General features: G+C 35.0%; 1 protein-coding gene and 1 non-coding gene across 2 annotated transcripts; one reads left to right on the forward strand and one right to left on the reverse strand.

Annotated features, from left to right (window-relative positions):
- The first annotated feature begins 1437 nt into the window (after positions 1-1437).
- On the forward strand, positions 1438-11716 carry LOC103863273 (protein NRT1/ PTR FAMILY 5.7). The gene is made up of 4 exons (XM_009141030.3): positions 1438-9058; positions 9143-9360; positions 9722-10266; positions 10632-11716. The coding sequence occupies exons 1-4, from the start codon at positions 8911-8913 to the stop codon at positions 11512-11514; spliced, it is 1794 nt and encodes a 597-aa protein (XP_009139278.2). The 5' UTR covers positions 1438-8910; the 3' UTR covers positions 11515-11716.
- Positions 11717-15223: 3507 nt separating this feature from the next.
- Positions 15224-15330, reverse strand: LOC117133857. The gene has a single exon (XR_004457898.1). It is a non-coding gene; the product is annotated as a small nucleolar RNA R71 (small nucleolar RNA).
- Between the last annotated feature and the right edge of the window lie 3110 nt (positions 15331-18440).

Below are 18440 nucleotides of genomic sequence, written 5' to 3' on the forward strand. Positions count from 1 at the left end.
GCTTAACTTAACTGATATTATTTTATATAAAATAGATGTAAGGGATTAAAAATTGTTTATTTCCTTTCTAGATGATAGTTCATTTGCAATTCTAATATTTTAATAGATATACTCAAAAATATTATATTAATGGATTAAAAATTGTTTGTGAAAACTAGTACTTAGTGGGTAAGTTTCTCAAATCCAATCTCTTAGCTATTTTATAATAATAAACTAATGTGATTTAGTTGCATGATTAAATTTAATTTTTAAAAGTAATGTTCAACCACTAAAAAATGAACAAGTGTAAAAATCATCTCTTTAAGAGCATCATTAGTGGTGAGATACTCTTAAGGTACATGGCCAAATTAAATATAATTATTTTATTAACAAATTATTATCTAAATAAATTTAAAATTAAATAGAAAATTAAAGCAATTAGAAAGTGACATGTAAACAAAAGATTCTCAGTCTTTTCGATAGAGTACCTGAAAGAACAGCCCGACTCTTCCTATTTCACCATCTCTCTTCACTATTCTATTTATTTCATTTTTATATTTACTAGAATTACTTTAAGAAACCCTCACTAAGAGTGCTCTAACAACAAGAAATCCTCATGAGTCTCTTGTCTTATATAATATCAATATACTTAATTTTGTTGGTTAAATTTCAAAAGTATAAAAAACTGAATCAACGGGAGACAGACACGTAAGCAAAGAGTCTCTTTAAGTTTTGTTCATGTTTATTCCCAATGAATTATCTCTGTTTCTTTTTCATCTTTCCTCTTTTATCATTTTTTCATTATTATTTTTAGGGTGTAACTGGTTATTCATAAAAAGAATAATAGGAATAAAAAGAATGATTCTTATGGAATAGAAAAATTTGGAATGATGTTAAAAATGGAATAAAAATTGAAATTATAAATAGAATAAAGATTCCACACATTCCATTCATTCAGTGGAGTTTTGAATCATGAATAAAAGGAATAATTTTTACAAAGGATTTTTTTTTGTTTCATTCCAAAAATGGAATAAGTGGAATTGTGTTTGAAAAAGTTTCATGATAACTGGTAACTAATTTATGGAATCCCATGGAATGATCCATTCCAAATGATTTATTCCAAAAACTGTCATTCCAGTTGCAGCCTTAGAGCATCTCCAAAAGACACTCTATAACTTCAAATATGAAGTTTTTTGCTCTCCAAAAATGAACTTCAAAACTTCAAATTTGAAATTTTGAGGAGTGAAACTATATATTTGAAGTTTCACAACTCAAAACTTCATATTTGAAGTTTCATATTTTTATTTGCATTTTGGTCCATATAATTACATACCACATTTATGATTCATAAATATTTTCTTGTTTATTGTTTTAATCCTTAAAAAAATTATATCTCATAAATATTTTAAGTTTTTTTACACTTTAAATTAAATAAAACTCTTATTTTTAAAACTAGATTTAGATAACAAAAATGTACAAAAGAAATTAAAAAAAAACTTTTTAAAAATTACATGAAGACATAACTATTATACATATTTAAATATTGCAACAACACTAATAGTCAGGTAAGTTTGATCCGGAACCTTCAAAATTTCCAAATATTGTCCAATTTTTTTGTGTGTAACTGAATAGTTGTTGTTGTTGATGATGATGTCTTTTTGTACAATTCTTTCTTATTCCTATTGAATATATTCACGAGTATTAATATCATCGATAAAATTTAGTCTTTTATTTTATGTTTTTTCTTTTACTTTCTTATTCTCATCTAATGTATTTACAAGTATTAATATCACCCGATTTCAACAATTTTTATCTCTAATCTACAAATTAAAAATGAGGAGAGTCATTTTTACTTCGAGATGCACTAGTAGATCATATATACATTACGAAAATCACTTTAAGAAATAATATGGTATTTTGCTTGAAGTTTAATATTAATTAAGTTATTTTGTTTAAAATTTTATATTTTAATATAATATTTTATTAATTATTATTGTTGTAATATGTTTATACATGTGCTAGTTATTTATAATTTTTTATGATTTCAAATTAGTTATGAAAAATATAAAGATCATATTATAAAATATAAATAGTTTTGAAGTTGAGTTTAAAGTTTTGCTTTTGGAGAAAAAAAACTTTAAATTTTAAATATAGAATTTTGGAAATTTCAAAATAAAGTTCTATTTTGGAGATGCTCTTAGAGACTTGGCCATGCTGTAAATGCTCTTAAAGTTTATCTGCATACTATCGATTCTCATTATTCTCACTCTCTCTCTTACTTTTATTTATTTTACTGGTATTTTTTTCTTGAGAAATTGTTGTTAAAAACCATCACTTATGGCATCAGCATTGACACAGTCTCTCTAAAGAGTACCTTCCACATATAATATCATTATAATTAATTTTTATAATTAAATGTTAATATCAAAAATTATTAGACCAATAGAAAGATGAAATGTAAGAGAAAAGTCTCTGATATATTTTTGTACGTTTCTCGAAGAACAATCGTTTCTGCATTTCTCTCCTCCTTTTCTTATCCTCTCTCTTACTTTTTTTTTCTCTTTATTTCATTATTAAAAGGGTGAGAATCTCTTCCTCATACCTCCACTGTGCCTGTTCTTATGGTTTTAGTTTAGTAACTACTAAAGTAGATTTCATTCAAGCCCATAAAAGGTCAACTTACATGAGAAGCAAGCTAAATACAAAAGACATCGGATGAAATTCAAGCCCATGCCCACATAGTTTACAATAAACCTAACTAAAATACGTTTGCTTGGTCGAGAGGAAGTGACACGCGTAGGTTTGAGATGAATACGCAACACGGGTATCTCTACATGCGTCCTTCATGCATTGATCTGCGCCACCACCGTCTGAACTTCAGCTCCGACCTCCGAAGATTTGCTCCGCCGTGTGCATCATCCAATCAACTTTCCAATTTGCAGGCTTCGTGAGCATCAAAGATTATCGACGAACTTTGCAGCTTCTTCTCTGGACCTTTTGCTCAAACCGCGACCAATCAATCGGAGGGACACTTACTTTACTGCAAATAAAACCAGAGGAAGCTTATAACCCGTTGAAGAAGATTCTTTGTTGGACCGTAATGAAACACCAACTCTCCTGAGTCTGCTTCAGAGAGGCCAAAGAAACCCATCAAACTCAACCATCCTTGTCGGAGAAGCTTTACAACGCCACATCAATGGCTAGCTATAAGAGTAAAGACTGATTCTCCTAAAAGGAGGTTCGGTTGAAGCTAGAGCCGTAAAATGGGTGGGCTGTCCAATGGGTGTTTATGTCTAAATATATTTGGGCTTCTATTAGTTATACCCATATTTCTAGATTGGATTTAAATGGTCAAAATTGGGAAACTAATTAATCAATGGTTATTTGTGGATTTGGTTAAAATAGACATGGGCGGCCCAATTTAAAAAAATTTCTAGGGTTTCCAAAATTTGGGAGAAATTAGAAATTTTTATTTCATCGTGAAAGAGAGTTTATGCGACTCATTTGACGATTTTGGTGATTGAAACTGAGTTCCATCGGACAAATTTAGTTTTCTCGCCAAGACCGGAAAATCAAGTTTCTCCACCAAAACCGGAAAATCAAGTTTTCTCGCCAAAACCGCAAAATCGAGTTTTTCCGCCAAAACCAGAAAATCGAGTTTTCCCGCCAAACCGAAAAATCGAGTTTTCCCGCCAAACCAAAAAATCGAGTTTTCCCGGCAAAACTATAAAATCGAGTTTTCCCGCCAAAACCGGAAAATCGTGTTCTACCAAAACCGAAAAATCGAGTTTTCCTGCCAAAACCGTAAAAATCGAGTTTCCCGCCAAACCGTAAAATCGAGTTTTCCCGCCAAAACCGGAAAATCGAGTTTTCCTTGCAAGATTGGAAAATTGAGTTTGTCTGTCAAAACCGCAAAATCGAGTTTTCTGCCAAAACTGTAAAATTTGTTAGCTTATAGATTAAAATTTTAAATTTTTCTTATATGGTCCATTATGGATTCCATGGCAGCCCATGTTAACATGAGTGTTAGTGGGTCTGGTCCTTAATGGATATGGTTCTTAATGGACATGGTCATTTTTTGTCTACAAACAATAAATGGATAAGTGGATATGGGCTAATGGACGTGGATTAACCCAGTTTACAGCTCTAGTTGAAGCGATGAAGAAGGTATCCGAATCATAGCCATCGGGATATAGATAGAGAACAGCGAAAGGTGTATCTTACAGACCCGATACAATCTTTTATTTTTCAACTTGAATCAGAGAGAAGAAAAGACTAGAAGAGCAGCCCCGATACATGTTGAAACAAAACAAAACCTCGCCTTGCAAAATAGAAAATCCGCGAACGGAAGACAAAAGATACTAGTATATCGCATCGAAAAACAAAACATATCTTTTCTTTCCTCTGAAGGATCTGAATTCGTTAAGAGGAAAGAGAAGAGAGAGTTCTCTCTCTCTGAGGTGATGATGATAATCATGACTACTTCAACCAAACATTTTTCTTTTCTTTTTTTTGTAACATTAAGGTTTTAGTTTAGTAACTAATTCCAAAGTAGGTCGAGTGGTTTTGACTTGTAGAATTTGTAAGGGGATGATGAGATATCGTGACTACTTCAACCAAATACTTTTCATTTTGGGTATAACTTATATAACATGTGTTTCTTATGTCCCATTTGATTTCTATTATTTCGTCAATGCATAATAAGCACATTCAATAATAAAAACCTTAAAATTATTTCAAACAAAAGTTATTATATTAAAATAATTTTCATAGACTGAAAATTTTATTCAAAAAATACTGAGTGAAAGACTAGTGGTATTTAGGATTTTCATAAGTATTTTAAAATTTATTAGAATTCATTATCTCTTATAAATTATTTATTGTTAGATATTGTTTATAAATCTATGAATGGAAATACTCTAACACAAAACATCTTAACAGCTTAGTGGAAGAAGTTTAGATGTCTTTTCAATCAGATATCATATTGTCTCAAAAATCATTTTCAAACAAAGAACAAGAGGGAAGAGTTTTAAGTGTATTTGATCACAAAGTGGGCATGAAAACAGCCTGTCACTGAAAGAACAACAGAATCTCTAAGGTAAACTATAAATTCCAAAAAGAAAAAATCAAGCACGTTCATCATGTGCTACTTATTTTTCGTTTGGCAAAATAGAATCGAATCTTGATAGAGACCTTAACAAGGCTACTTGTGGACAGTGTCGGATGTAGAGCCAACAAGGGTGGAGCATCCCCCTATGGATTTAAAAAAAAAAAGTTTTTCTTTACTAAATTATAATGAATTTTAAAGAAATTAGATAAATTTGCCCCCCATAAAATCTCAAACCTAGGGTTAAATATGCCTCATTTGTAGGTTTCAAAATTTTGCCCCCTATTATAAAACTTTCTAGATCCGCCACTGCTTGTGGAAGCATGCGTGCATGAAATATACGTATTTTGAGTTTCCCTTCACCGGGTAATATTATTGGTGGTTTTATCCCTAGAGCATAAATGCATAATCAGATTTATTGTATGTGGTGGTGATAAAAAGGACATGAAATCCAGATAGTTTGATATTTTAACACTCACAATTTGATAAGTTAGCTTACCATGCCCAGTTTAGTTCTTGCAAACCACTAATGATTGATTAAATTTAGCATAAAAGATCATTAAGGCTGAAACTTGTAAAATATTTAGGAATTGATGAAATTAAATAAAAATGGAATGGTAGAAATGAAATACAACAAAAATGGAATGGAACTCAATCCATTCATTCATAACAAAAAAAATTTATGGAATGATTTTCTTTATATATTTTTTTTGTTGTAAAATTGATGGAATGAGTGTTTCATTTCATTCATGTTAAATGGTGAAATATTTTTTAGAATTAATGGAATAAGTCATTCTACATCATTCCATTCAAAAAATCATCAATCCAGTTGCATCCTAAGACTATTATGAAAAATAGGAGACGCGATAATTTGTTTGCGATAATTAGTTTGCGAAGAGTCACCCAAAACGAAGCATTGAGTAATTGATTCACTTGTTCGGTTCTATCATATTTTGTAGATACTATTTATGAACATATATTAGAAAAAGAAAAAGAAACATTGAGTTTGCTAGAAGAAAAAGTATTCGGATAAAAAAAGATAATTTTTTTTTTTGCTAAAATGTAAATATCATATAATGAAAATAAGATTTTATAAGGAAGATCTTATGTTTTAACTATCTTAGCAAAAAGAAATAAAAAACAAGATGGATCACAAAAACTACAACCTACGATGATGAACTTTATCTCAGCCATAGTGCCATGAGTGAATGAAAGTGCCTACTGTGTCTTCTAGCTGATATAATAATAGTATAAATTTATTAAAGATAACATTGACTTTAACCACTGAATTTATTATAATTGTTTTATAGTTTATTTTTAAATTTTATAATTGAAAAATATATTTTAAGATAACAACACAATATATAAAAATTATCTTATTTTCAAAAAAGTTAATATTATTAATTAAAATTTGTTTTTGATTATATAATTAATTATTTATAAAATTCATTAAGGGTATTATAGATATTAACCGCTCTAACTTTTAACGTGAGAGCTCGATTCCAAAAATTTATTTCGCAAATAATATTATAGATTTGTTTTTTTTAATTGCTTAGTTATGGCTAGATAATGATAATCAGTCAGTGGTGGTCGCAGCACTATGGGAAAAGGTAATCCACTTTCCTCAAGCATAGCCTCAGAATTCCATTAGTTCATCATACATGATAAGAGTTGACTCTTAATCCAAACATTAATTTTTTTTTAATTATAATTGGAATTCTCAATTAAATATGCAAGATATGTGAATGGTGTATTTGGCTCTGGTAGCACATCCACTAAAGATTCACAACTTTTCTCTCGGCAATGATCACCAATAAGCTATCCACAGCCACTTAAAACTCATTAACTAAAACTTGAATTGGTCTTAGTACTCCCTAACCACATAATTATGTGAAAATCCTTCTTTCCTTGAAAAGAAGGCTATATAGATCATTCTAGAAGTAGAGGATAATGATCGTATAATGTCATCAATTTGGATGGTGGGTACAGTATTAAGCATAATTGACCCCTAATTAATTACATGTGATTATTACTGCTATAGTTGGAGCTATATGATTATGCTTATAAGTGTGTATCTTCCTTCTTAGTTTTTCTTTCTCGTGAGTGATTATAGACATATAGTCGTAATGGAGTACAATATTGATCGTGTAACATATGGTGGTAGTGGTTAACAACACTATTAGTAAATGAGATAATATGTGATTAAGAAATCATTTTCAAATGTGGGGGCAGAAATGTTCGTCATTGCTGAATTTAGGTATGATCTTAAGAAGATACGTAAGAGGACTCGGAAGAGATGATTCAGCAGTCGGTAATCTTTACCTAATTAAGTATTTTTCTTTCTACTTCTCAAACAAGGAGTTGAGATTGATTTTGAAAGAATCAAAAATAAAAAATCAGTAAATGAAGATGTTTTATTGAATTGATATTAGTTTTTGAAGTTCTCCAAGGGTTTGTAGATATCAGGGATCAGATCCTAGGGGGCTGCAAGCCTGCAAGAGGCTTTATCCAGAATCTTTTGGACCAAAAAAATTGGTACTTTGGAATCATTTGAGTGCGAAGTTTTGTGTAAGGCATTAATAATGTGTTGGTGATTTTCAGTAGACTCCTAAAAGTATTTGGTCTTGGTGGTAGCCAAGAGGAAGTATTTTGTGTAAGGCATTAATAATGTGTTAGACACAACGAGAGAATCTTTACACTATAGGCATCAAACCCGCATGATATAAAAAATTCTTAGGATCTATAAGAGCACATCCATTGGTTAGAGACAATGAAAGTTTCTAAAAAAAAACTAATATTATAATTATTTATTTATTTATTTATTTTCTTAAAATCAGTTAAAGTATTTATTTCTCCTTAATAGAATGACATATATCTTTTTGAGTATCTAACAGTTTCTTAAAAACTCTAAATTAAGAATTTTGCTCATTCTCTTTTCTAATTTTCTAATTTTTTTTCCTTAAATGTTTAGAACTCTTCCTACAACTACTGATGGACTTGTTCTACGATTCTTGTAAATATTTGCACAACGACAAAGGCATGATAAGTTTTTTAAAAAAAATTGAACTGTTAATTTGATTTCACTTTCGGCTGGAGTGTCTTCAGATTTTTCTCGTTTAGTAATCTCTGTAATTAAAAAAAAAACTTAGATCAAATTTGAAATTTCTTATATATGTCTTCGTCTCTCTTTCATTCGAAAATCTATATTTCTTTCTTTTTTGGTCCATTACTTTTTTTTTTGAATTAAAATTTATTCAAAAGGAAAATACTTTTTTTTGGTCCATTTCATTTGGCAAATCTATCTAATTCTAGTCTTTTGAACTTTGGAGCTAATGGAAATCTCAACTTCATTTATATGACACCTTAGGTCCACAAAGCCACAAAAGTTGCAATCTGAAAGTGACTATTTTAAAAGGATGACTACCATATCACACCAAGATTTGTACTTATCTTAGCGTAACCAAAACTTCATTATCATTTACTTCCTTTTATTATTGTATAGACGCTATACTAAAAGCTAAATCTATAGTCGTAAAATTGCAAGTTCCGTTGAAAATAACGTTGAAAATAATGTTAGCTATTTATGTATTTATGAACTAGGGGAATAGTACCTAAGTTCTTAACGTTATACACTATTTTCAACTTAACGTGTCTTTTTGTGGTACATTCCATTGAAGGAATATTGAAGCACTGAGCAAGAAGAGTCAACATAGATAATGATATCCATTATAAAGAGAACCAAGCTTGCTTCTCCACAAACACATCACTCATCAACAATCCTCTAGCCCTCTCTCTCACTATCTCAATCATTAACACAAAAAATTATGGAGCACAACAAGGTTGATACAAAGCTTCAAGAATCGTCGTACGATGATCAACAAAAATGGGTTCTTGACTCTTCTCTCGATAGTAGAGGAGGGGTTCCCGTTCGGGCTAGAACCGGAGCTTGGAGAGCTGCACTCTTCGTCATTGGTATGTATAAAAACATTGTATAGGGACTCTTGGTATTAAGTCTTTACAATATAATCTTATGGTTTGATATATGTGTACATGCAGCAAACGAGTTTAGTGAGAGACTAAGTTATTTTGGGATTGTTACAAGCTTAGTGGTCTATTTAACAACGATCCTTCACCAAGATCTTAAGATGGCTGTAAGAAATGCAAACTACTGGTCTGGTGTTACTACTTTGATGCCTCTTCTTGGAGGCTTCGTGGCCGATGCTTATCTCGGCCGTTATGCCACTGTCCTATTTGCAACCATCATCTACCTTATGGTAATATATAACTTCCAATTTTCTTCAATTGGTTTTTATAAAAACACTAGAAACGATTATTGTATATATATTTTCTTAAAGATTATTTTATATACATCTTGCATGTATACACTCAAAACTGTTTCAATAATACTGATGCATTCAAACAAACTTCCGATTTAAATTTTCCTGGGAGCCATATTTATTTAAATCTTGTAACACATCAAAATATTTCTGATATATTTGGACGAAGTTTTAAAAAGTATTTTGAGACGCCTGCGTTCTTATTTGTATTACTTATTTAGAGATCAGTCAAAGCTGAATGGTTTGTTTCTCTTGTTTAATTTCTTATCTTTGTTAGCTTTTCTTTTTAAATTTTCAGGGTTTGATTCTGTTAACTTTATCTTGGTTTATACCGGGATTGAAAGCTTGTAATCAAGAAATATGTGTTGAGCCACGGAAAGCCCACGAAATAGCCTTCTTCATTGCAATCTACTTGATCTCCATAGGCACTGGAGGTCACAAGCCATCCCTTGAGAGCTTTGGAGCTGACCAATTCGAAGATGGCCATCCTGAAGAAAGAAAGATGAAGATGTCCTACTTTAACTGGTGGAGCACCGGCCTTTGCGCTGGTGTTTTAACCGCGGTGACTGTGATCGTCTATATAGAAGACCGTATTGGTTGGGGTGTGGCTGGTATCATACTCACGGTAGTCATGGCTACATCGCTTTTGATCTTCCTTATGGGTAGACCGTTCTATCGTTATCGAGCACCTACCGGTAGCCCGCTGACCCCGATGTTGCAAGTTTTTGTTGCTGCCATTTCCAAAAGACATCTTCCTTGTCCAAATGATTCTTCTCTTCTTCATGAGTTGTCTAGAGAAGAGTATACTAAGGGACGGTTTCTTTCCAGCACAAACAATCTTAAGTAAGTGCTTTGCAAGTTACAACTCTAGATATATATATATAATGTTCGGTTGCGGTTTTGGTTCGCTTCTGTCATTAAATAATAGTGAACATAATATACTGATAGATTTGTCAAATGTTCTACTAGAATTCCACTTTTTAAAAAAAAATTGTATATAAGATGTACAGGATAGTTTTTTTTTTGTTTTTTTTATAGAATCCGTTTGGATTTCATTTTGGTTTTAACTTTTAAGCATATATCAGTCATGACTTGGTTTTGTTTTTATATATCATGATCAGTTTCACTGGTTTAGATAAATTGTAACAATACCCATTTTCAAGTTTATTATCCGTCCACGCACGGAACTAACCTCTTACGGTTTGCAGATTTCTAGACAAAGCAGCGATAATCGAAAACCGAGGAAGCGAGAATGGTATGGCTGAGAAGAAGAGTCCATGGAAACTCGCAACGGTAACAAAAGTAGAGGAACTGAAGCTACTCATCAACATGATTCCAATCTGGTTCTTTACATTAGCCTTTGGCATATGCGCCACTCAAGGCACAACATTTTTCATCAAACAAGCCATTATCATGGACCGACATATCGGTCATAACTTCATAGTTCCTCCATCATCTATGTTCGCCCTTGTAGCTCTCTCCATGATCATCTTCTTAACATTCTACGAGAAACTCCTCGTGCCTATTTTGAGACGCGTCACGGGAAATGAAAGAGGTATTAGCATTCTAAAAAGAATTGGAACCGGTATGGTGTTTTCCTTAATCACCATGATTATTGCTGCTTTAATTGAGAGAAAAAGATTGGATTATACTAAGCAACATCACATGGCTATGAGTGTTATATGGTTAGCTCCTCAGTTCATAGTTATAGGTATAGCGGACGCTTTGACTCTTCTGGGTCTTCAAGAGTACTTTTACGACCAAGTCCCTGACTCAATGAGAAGTTTAGGCATAGCCTTTTACCTTAGTGTAATTGGAGCGGCTAGCTTTGTCAACAATTTTTTGATAACGGTTACTGATCGTTTAGCTGAGGAAATCTCTGGAAAGAGCTTGTTCGGGAAAGATCTTAATAGCAGCCGCTTGGACCGTTTTTACTGGACGCTAGCCGCATTGACCGCTGTAAATATGTGCTTCTTTGTGATTGTAGCCAAAAAGTACACTTATAAGAGTGTGCAATCAAGTCTGGCTGTTGCTGACGGTGGCGATGACGTCGAGGCAGCCTCGGTGGGCAATACGTCAAAGTATACTTAACCATGCATCGTCAAAGTATACTTGACCATTCCATGTGCTTTTGCTTCTTCTTTTTTTCCTTTTGCTAAGTGTTTTTTTTTTTGACTAAATACTTTTGCTAAGTGTTCGTACGCTTATTTATTTAGTGTGGTTTTAGATCGATATGTTATAAACTAATATTGACTTATCGAAAGAGGACATAAAAACCAAACTCAAAAAACCATAAATTGGTTTAAATAACTGAAAAATTGTTTTAAATCTAAACCAACCACACAAAAATTGTCAATTAGATATCTTTTAACCTCTCTGATTTAATTAAGGGCCTTTTATTAAGCCTATTGATAAAACCAATTCTTCAAAAAAGCAGGTTCAGTACTTTTTCACTGTTCAATGATCAGAATAAGAATAATTTACTTAGACCATTGCAATCCACATCTATCTTCTTTTTTTTTTTGAGAAAAGGGCTTTTAAGTTTTAACACATCTATCTTTTTCTTCAAGAATAAATAAACGCTATTACATAAATGAGTTTAACTTCAATGTATATCTAAAGAATTTTATTTTTGATACATACATTTAAGCAGAATTTAAATCTATAAGAAGAAATTTCTATTTTGATAGAAAATATAGAGGTGGATTGGACATACTTTTGGAAAATAATTTTTAAAAGGTGAGAAAGTACAAAGTAAAAAGGGAAATTTGGCTGTATAACCTTCAAACAAATTATAATTCATTCTATGTCTAAATACCCTAATATACCAATACACCATGCATCTTTTATATAATAATACTACTATGCCCTCTTACACAACCGGTAAAACCTGTAAACTAAAAAAAACTAAATTAATAATACTTACCTTACACACATACAACGTGGCCTTTGGAGAATCACATACCTTGTAGAACGTGGGTTGCTTCTTCTCCATTTTTGATCCACTGTGTAACCACCAAAACCATTTCTGGAGTAGCTTTGCCTATGAGATGCCCATCTGCAATGACTCGCTTCGCTACTGACAAAAAGCTTTGCGCATCTGAAATCTATGGAGTCGCCGACAACGTAAACGGCACCGCCGCAAGGTTCGTCAACTCTTCATTCAATCACCTTAATCTTTTCGGTTTACGAGGCGGTTACATGTACTATTCTCACGGATGTTGCCAGTTACACATATCTTTCTCGCTGTGAATATCCTTGAATTGATCGGAGAAGATGAACAGTTTTTGTAACATTGTGTTCTATTCTATTTTATGCGTATAGAATAGAAATGTAAAACAATATGTATTATGAATGTTTTATTCATGTTATGTAATGCAAAATAGTCTGTTACTATATGTATTTATCATGTATCGTTCCAGTTGATGATTAATAAAGAAGGTGTTATTTTCTTCACCAAGTACTATACTATGTATTTTTTTTCCATTCTATTTGGGTTTAGAGTTTATATTTGGGTTTAGGGTTTATTGATTAAGATTTAGAGTTTAGTATTTGGAAGGTGGGGTTGAGGTTTGATGGTGACTGATATCTTGCATATTTGCATTGTTTTATCCATTCATCCTTGAGCATTTTCATCATATAGATTAAGATTCAGACATGTTTAGGTTGCATTTTGCATACATGAGTCTCTATTAGGTACTGGAGTACCACATGAGGTTATTTGGAGCTCAAAAGAGGTGAAAAGGTGACCATTGGACGAACCGAGCATGGGAGCGACGCCATGAAGTCGCTCGCGTTCTCATTACTCCGAACAGTCTTAGATGACCCTGGAGCGACCTCTCAGAGCGACCTACCAAGGTCGCTCCCGATCCAGAGCGACCCGTTGGAGCGACTGCACAAAGTCGCTCGCGGTTTCATCACTCGGAGACGCGAGAACGAGCCCGGAGCGACCTCTCGGAGCGACACCACGAAGTCGCTCGCATCTCACACCCCTCTCGGAGCGACCTCCCAAAGCGACACCCCGAGGTCGCTCGCGTCTCTATGGCGAGACGACACGAAGCGAAGCCTGGAGCGACCTCTCAGAGCGACCCACTGAGGTCGCTCCCGAAGGCCAGAGCGACTTGCCGGAGCGACATGCCGAGGTCGCTCCGCGCCTATTATCTGCTCGATTTCTATTTTACTTAAGGGCCTTTTGGTCATTTCATTATGCACGTTTTGCACTTGGAAAAACCTATGTTTTAAACATCTTTTGTAGCCACCAGAGACAGATTATCTTTGATCTTTTGATCTATTGAGAAATACACAAGAACTCTTTTGAGAAGTTCATCTCTTGGATTTTGATTGTTATGTTCTTGTGTTATTGTTGATTTCTTATCTATTTCTCGACATGATTAATCTGAAATCCAATATGGGTTTAAGAGGAATCATGGAGATTAGTGAGTAATCACTTTGTGAATTCATGGGTTAGGGAGATTAAGGGTGATTAGGTTAGAGCTAGGATGTTTTAGTGTAGATCATTCATATTTCCTTGCTAGTAGAGTAATCATAATGCATCTTCTGAGTTGGCCACTCAGTTGTTGATCCTTAGGCATTTCTCACCCGAAAGGTGTTCGATGAAATGCCCGAGACAACTCTCCTAGGCTTTTAGTATACTTTGCCAAAGACATTTGTTGTTAAAGATGCTAAGATAGCTAATAGACTTGTTAGTAATGATTGCTTTTATATTATTCAACCAAAGACATTTGATGTTTGAGATATCTTAGCAAATGAGCATTCATCTAGACATAGAGCTTGCTTAGAATTGTGTCTAGGCTTAAGGTTGATAGTTTGATTGATCATTTGCCATCCTTAGTTCGATACTTGATCACCCAAGGTCTAATCCCTATGCCCATGAGTTCTCTTTTCCTTTAGTCAAGAAAGTATCATTCTGCTATTGCTTTCTAGTTTTAGTCATAGTTTAAAACCCATCTAAATCATTGGTTGCACTTAGATTAAGTGAGTACTTGCATTCTCAGTGCTTTGATATCCCTCAGAACTGGTTCGACAATCTTCTATACTACAACATTTGTCTTAGGAGCCTTGAAAACTCCTAACATCAAATTGGCGCCGTTGCCAAATTCTGAGTAGATTTGAACATTGAGATTTAGTCACTTGCTTGAGACTAAGTCATTTTTATTTTCTTTTGTTACTGATTCTCTTTCTTCACCTCCCTTTAATCTACAGGTGTATGAACTTGAGGAGCAGGGGTCCATCAAACCTAGTTCCAAGAGCTGCAGACATCAGAGCTTTAGAGAGAGAGTGTGCTAGAAAGAGAAGAGAAGAAGAGCAACAGGCTCACTTGCAGAGATTGGACACTGATATGGGAGACATACATCAGCATGATGCAGGCGTCAATGGCGCTAATAACAATGCTCCAGCAAACCAACAGCGAGCAGCTCGACCCATTGGCACTTACGACCGCCCCAACATTCATGGTCATAGATTGGGAATCCGAGCACCACCTGTAGCAGCCAACAACTTTGAGATCAAATCAGGACTCGTCAATGTGATTGAGAACAACAAGTATCATGGCTTGGCTCTAGAGGATCCATTTGATCACTTGGACAGGTTCGACAGCTACTGTGGGTTGTCAAAAACCAATGGTGTGTCCGAAGATGCCTTAAAACTCAAGCTATTCCCTTTCTCTTTGGGGGATAAGGCACGTCAGTGGGAGAAGTCTCTACCCAGTGACTCCATCACCACTTGGGATGACTGCAAGAAAGCATTCTTGGAGAAGTTCTTCTCTACTTCAAGAACTGCTAAGCTGAGAAACGAGATTTCCAGCTTTCAACAGAAGGGCTTGGAAGGTTTCAGTGAAGCCTGGGAAAGATTCAAGGGCTACCAAGCTCAATGCCCACACCATGGCTTTTCTACGGAGAGCTTGCTGAGCACATTCTACCGTGGTGCTCTCCCTAAGTACAGGGCCAGACTGGATACAGCTAGTAATGGGTTCTTCTTGGGGAGAACTGAGGAGGATGCAGAAGAGTTGGTTGACAACATGGTAAAGAGTGATGCAGTCTACAGTGGAGACCACGAAAGAGGCAGTAGAACAGATGATAAGCAGACGAGGAAAGAGATCAAAGCTTTGGAAGACAAGATCGATCTACTCATTGCTGAAAAAGCCACCCAAGAGCAGCTGAAGTTTGTTGGTAACTCCAAGCAGGAAGATCCACTTGCTGTCAATGAGGTTGAGGGTTTGGAAGGTCAAGAGGAGTTGTGTTTCATTAACAACAATGGTAGCTGGTACAAAAAGGAGCCCAACTTTCAGTACAACAACTACCAACAGAAATCTTATCCAAACAACCAACAGAGTGGCTATCCGCCAAGAAACAACCAGCAAGGCAGCTATCAGCCTCAGCAAAACCCCTCGTCTGGTTCCTCTGCTCCTCAAGAGAGCAGCACTGATACCTTACTGAAACAAATCTTGGAGTCTCAGACTAGAAGTGAGAAGCATGTTGGTTATGAGTTGAAGAACCTTCATACCAAGATTGATGGGAGCTACAATGAGCTCAACAACAAATTCTCACACCTTGCTTCTACAGTCAGGAATTTAGAGAATCAGTTTGCTTCCATGAACACTCACCAGAATCGCCAGCAAGGATCTCTACCTGGAAAGTCTGACCAAAACCCTAAGGAGGCCAAAGCTATCACCCTTAGGAGTGGTAAGCAGTTACCTCCTAGAACCCTCACCAAGGATGCTGAGAAACTAGGTGAGGGGGTTGTCATCAACATAGATGATGAAGTGGTGATTGTTGATGAGAAGATCAATGACGAGATCTTGGAGAAGATAGTGGAAGCCAAAGGTAAAGGAAAGGTTGGGAAAGAGAAGAAGACAGTAAAGGATGGTGAAGTTGTAACTCCAGCAAGTGAAAGTTCTTTTGTTCCTCCTCCCTATGAACCCAAACTTCCATTCCCTGGTAGATTCAAGAAGCAGCTGCTAGAGAAGTACAAGGCTCTGTTTGAGAAGCAAATGAGTGAAGCTCAGGTTGCAATGCCCATCATCGATGCTTTCATGTTGATTCCTCAATACAGCAAGTTCCTGAAAGATGTTGTAGCTGCAAAGAAGAAGGAGATGGAAGGCATGATGATTCTTACCCATGAGTGCAGTGCCATCATCCAGAGGCTTGATGTTCCAGAGAAGTTAGAGGATCCAGGAAGCTTCACACTACCTTGTGCTCTTGGACCTATGGTATTTGAGAAAAGTCTCTGCGATTTGGGAGCTAGTGTCAGCTTGATGCCTTTGTCTGTTGCAAAGAAGCTTGGATTCACTCAGTACAAGAAGTGTAGACTCTCTCTGGTGTTAGCTGATCGTTCAGTGAAGTACCCTGTGGGCATCTTAGAGGACCTCCCTGTGAAGATTGGAAGGTATGAGATACCTACAGATTTTGTGGTGCTTGAGATGGGTGAGGAGGCTCAAGATCCATTGATTCTAGGAAGGCCATTCTTAGCTACAGCAGGAGCTATTGTTAATGTGAAGGAGGGCACGATTGATCTCCATTTGGGTAAAGAGAACATCCTCCACTTTGACATCAAGGGGAAAATGAGGAAACCAACTGTGTTCGGGCAAGCCTTCTACATTGAAGAGATTGGCACTCCTGCTGATGAGCACCTTGAAGAGTTACCACCTGAGGACGACGAGGAGGGAGCATCTCCCTCTACTCATTCCCCATAGAAGGTAACCCACCACACTCCCTTGTATATACCATTTCATTTTTGCATATTAGTCTTCTTTTTGGTATCTCTCTCTACTTGACGACACAGAGACTGTGTAACTCAAGTTTGGGGGAGGTACCAAGTATTTGATCATGTTTGCTTTGATGTTGTTTCATTGAGTCATGCATTGCATACCTATTTGCATAAAAAAAAAACCAATCATTTAGTTTGCATCATTTGCATTTTTAGGAGAGTCTAGAGCATATAGGTTGCATTCACTTGCATTGGGAGCAATGATTTTGAATGCCTTGTAAAGAACACTACGTTGCACTTGACTAGCTTTTGCACCTCTCAAAAAGACTTGTATGTTTCGAGCCTTGAAAACTCTTCCTGAAACTTGTTGATTGCTGAAACTCAGTCTTTGAAGCCAACTACAACCTTATTTGAACTGAACGAACTTAATGCTTCTTGCTCATGGTCCCTTGTGTACTGAGTCATGGCTATACACACTTGAGTTGTCACATCTTTTATACCAATCTTTTTTGACAAACTCTAGTGGTAGACCACTCCCAAAACCTTTTCCTCCTTTTAAGCTTTCATTGTTTGATGAGTGAGGCCTTTTTCAGAAAGTCTTACATGTGCATAATGTTGAGAGTATCGGGAACGACAATGCTTGATCTTCATTCTTGCTAGATTGGACACTCTATTGTCTAGCTATAGGTGGGGGTGAGTGTTGTGATTATGATTTGGGAGAAATGAAAAAGGAAAAGAATAGACTCTTTGTGCTTAAGTGAATTGTTTTATTGGGACCAGTATTAAATTTTCAAGTTTTGAAAAGTCTTGGCCCCCAGTCTTTAAAAAAAAAAAAAAAAAAAAAAAAAAAAAAAAAAAAAAAAAAAGGGGGCTAGCAAAGTTGTTAGGAGCTAAGAAATGTTTTGAGGTTGTGAAAAAATCCCTTGTAGATTTCAAAGAGAAGGAGTTAAAGTTCTTAGGATCTTTTGGTGAGAGATGTGAGTTGGGTTTGACATTGGGAAATGATTGTGTGATTTGTATGTTTGAGAAAAGGGTAGAACAATGGAGATTGAGCATTGTATGCATGAGTTGGTCCCTTTCTTAGATATATTATGTGCAATGTCAAGGCTACTTGTTTTGAGAGTAAACCACCTTAAAGATCATATGTTTTGAACCTCTTGAATCACTTGAATAAAAGCCTTCCCTTACCCAACCAAATGACTTGGACCAACTGACCATTTGCAAGAATTCACCTGATGTTTTGTGCTTAATGAATGTGAGAGTTGGTTGATTTGAATGTGTGGATGCTTGAT

The sequence above is a fragment of the Brassica rapa genome, chromosome A04 (assembly GCF_000309985.2).
Source record: "Brassica rapa cultivar Chiifu-401-42 chromosome A04, CAAS_Brap_v3.01, whole genome shotgun sequence".
Classification (NCBI taxonomy): domain Eukaryota; kingdom Viridiplantae; phylum Streptophyta; class Magnoliopsida; order Brassicales; family Brassicaceae; genus Brassica; species Brassica rapa.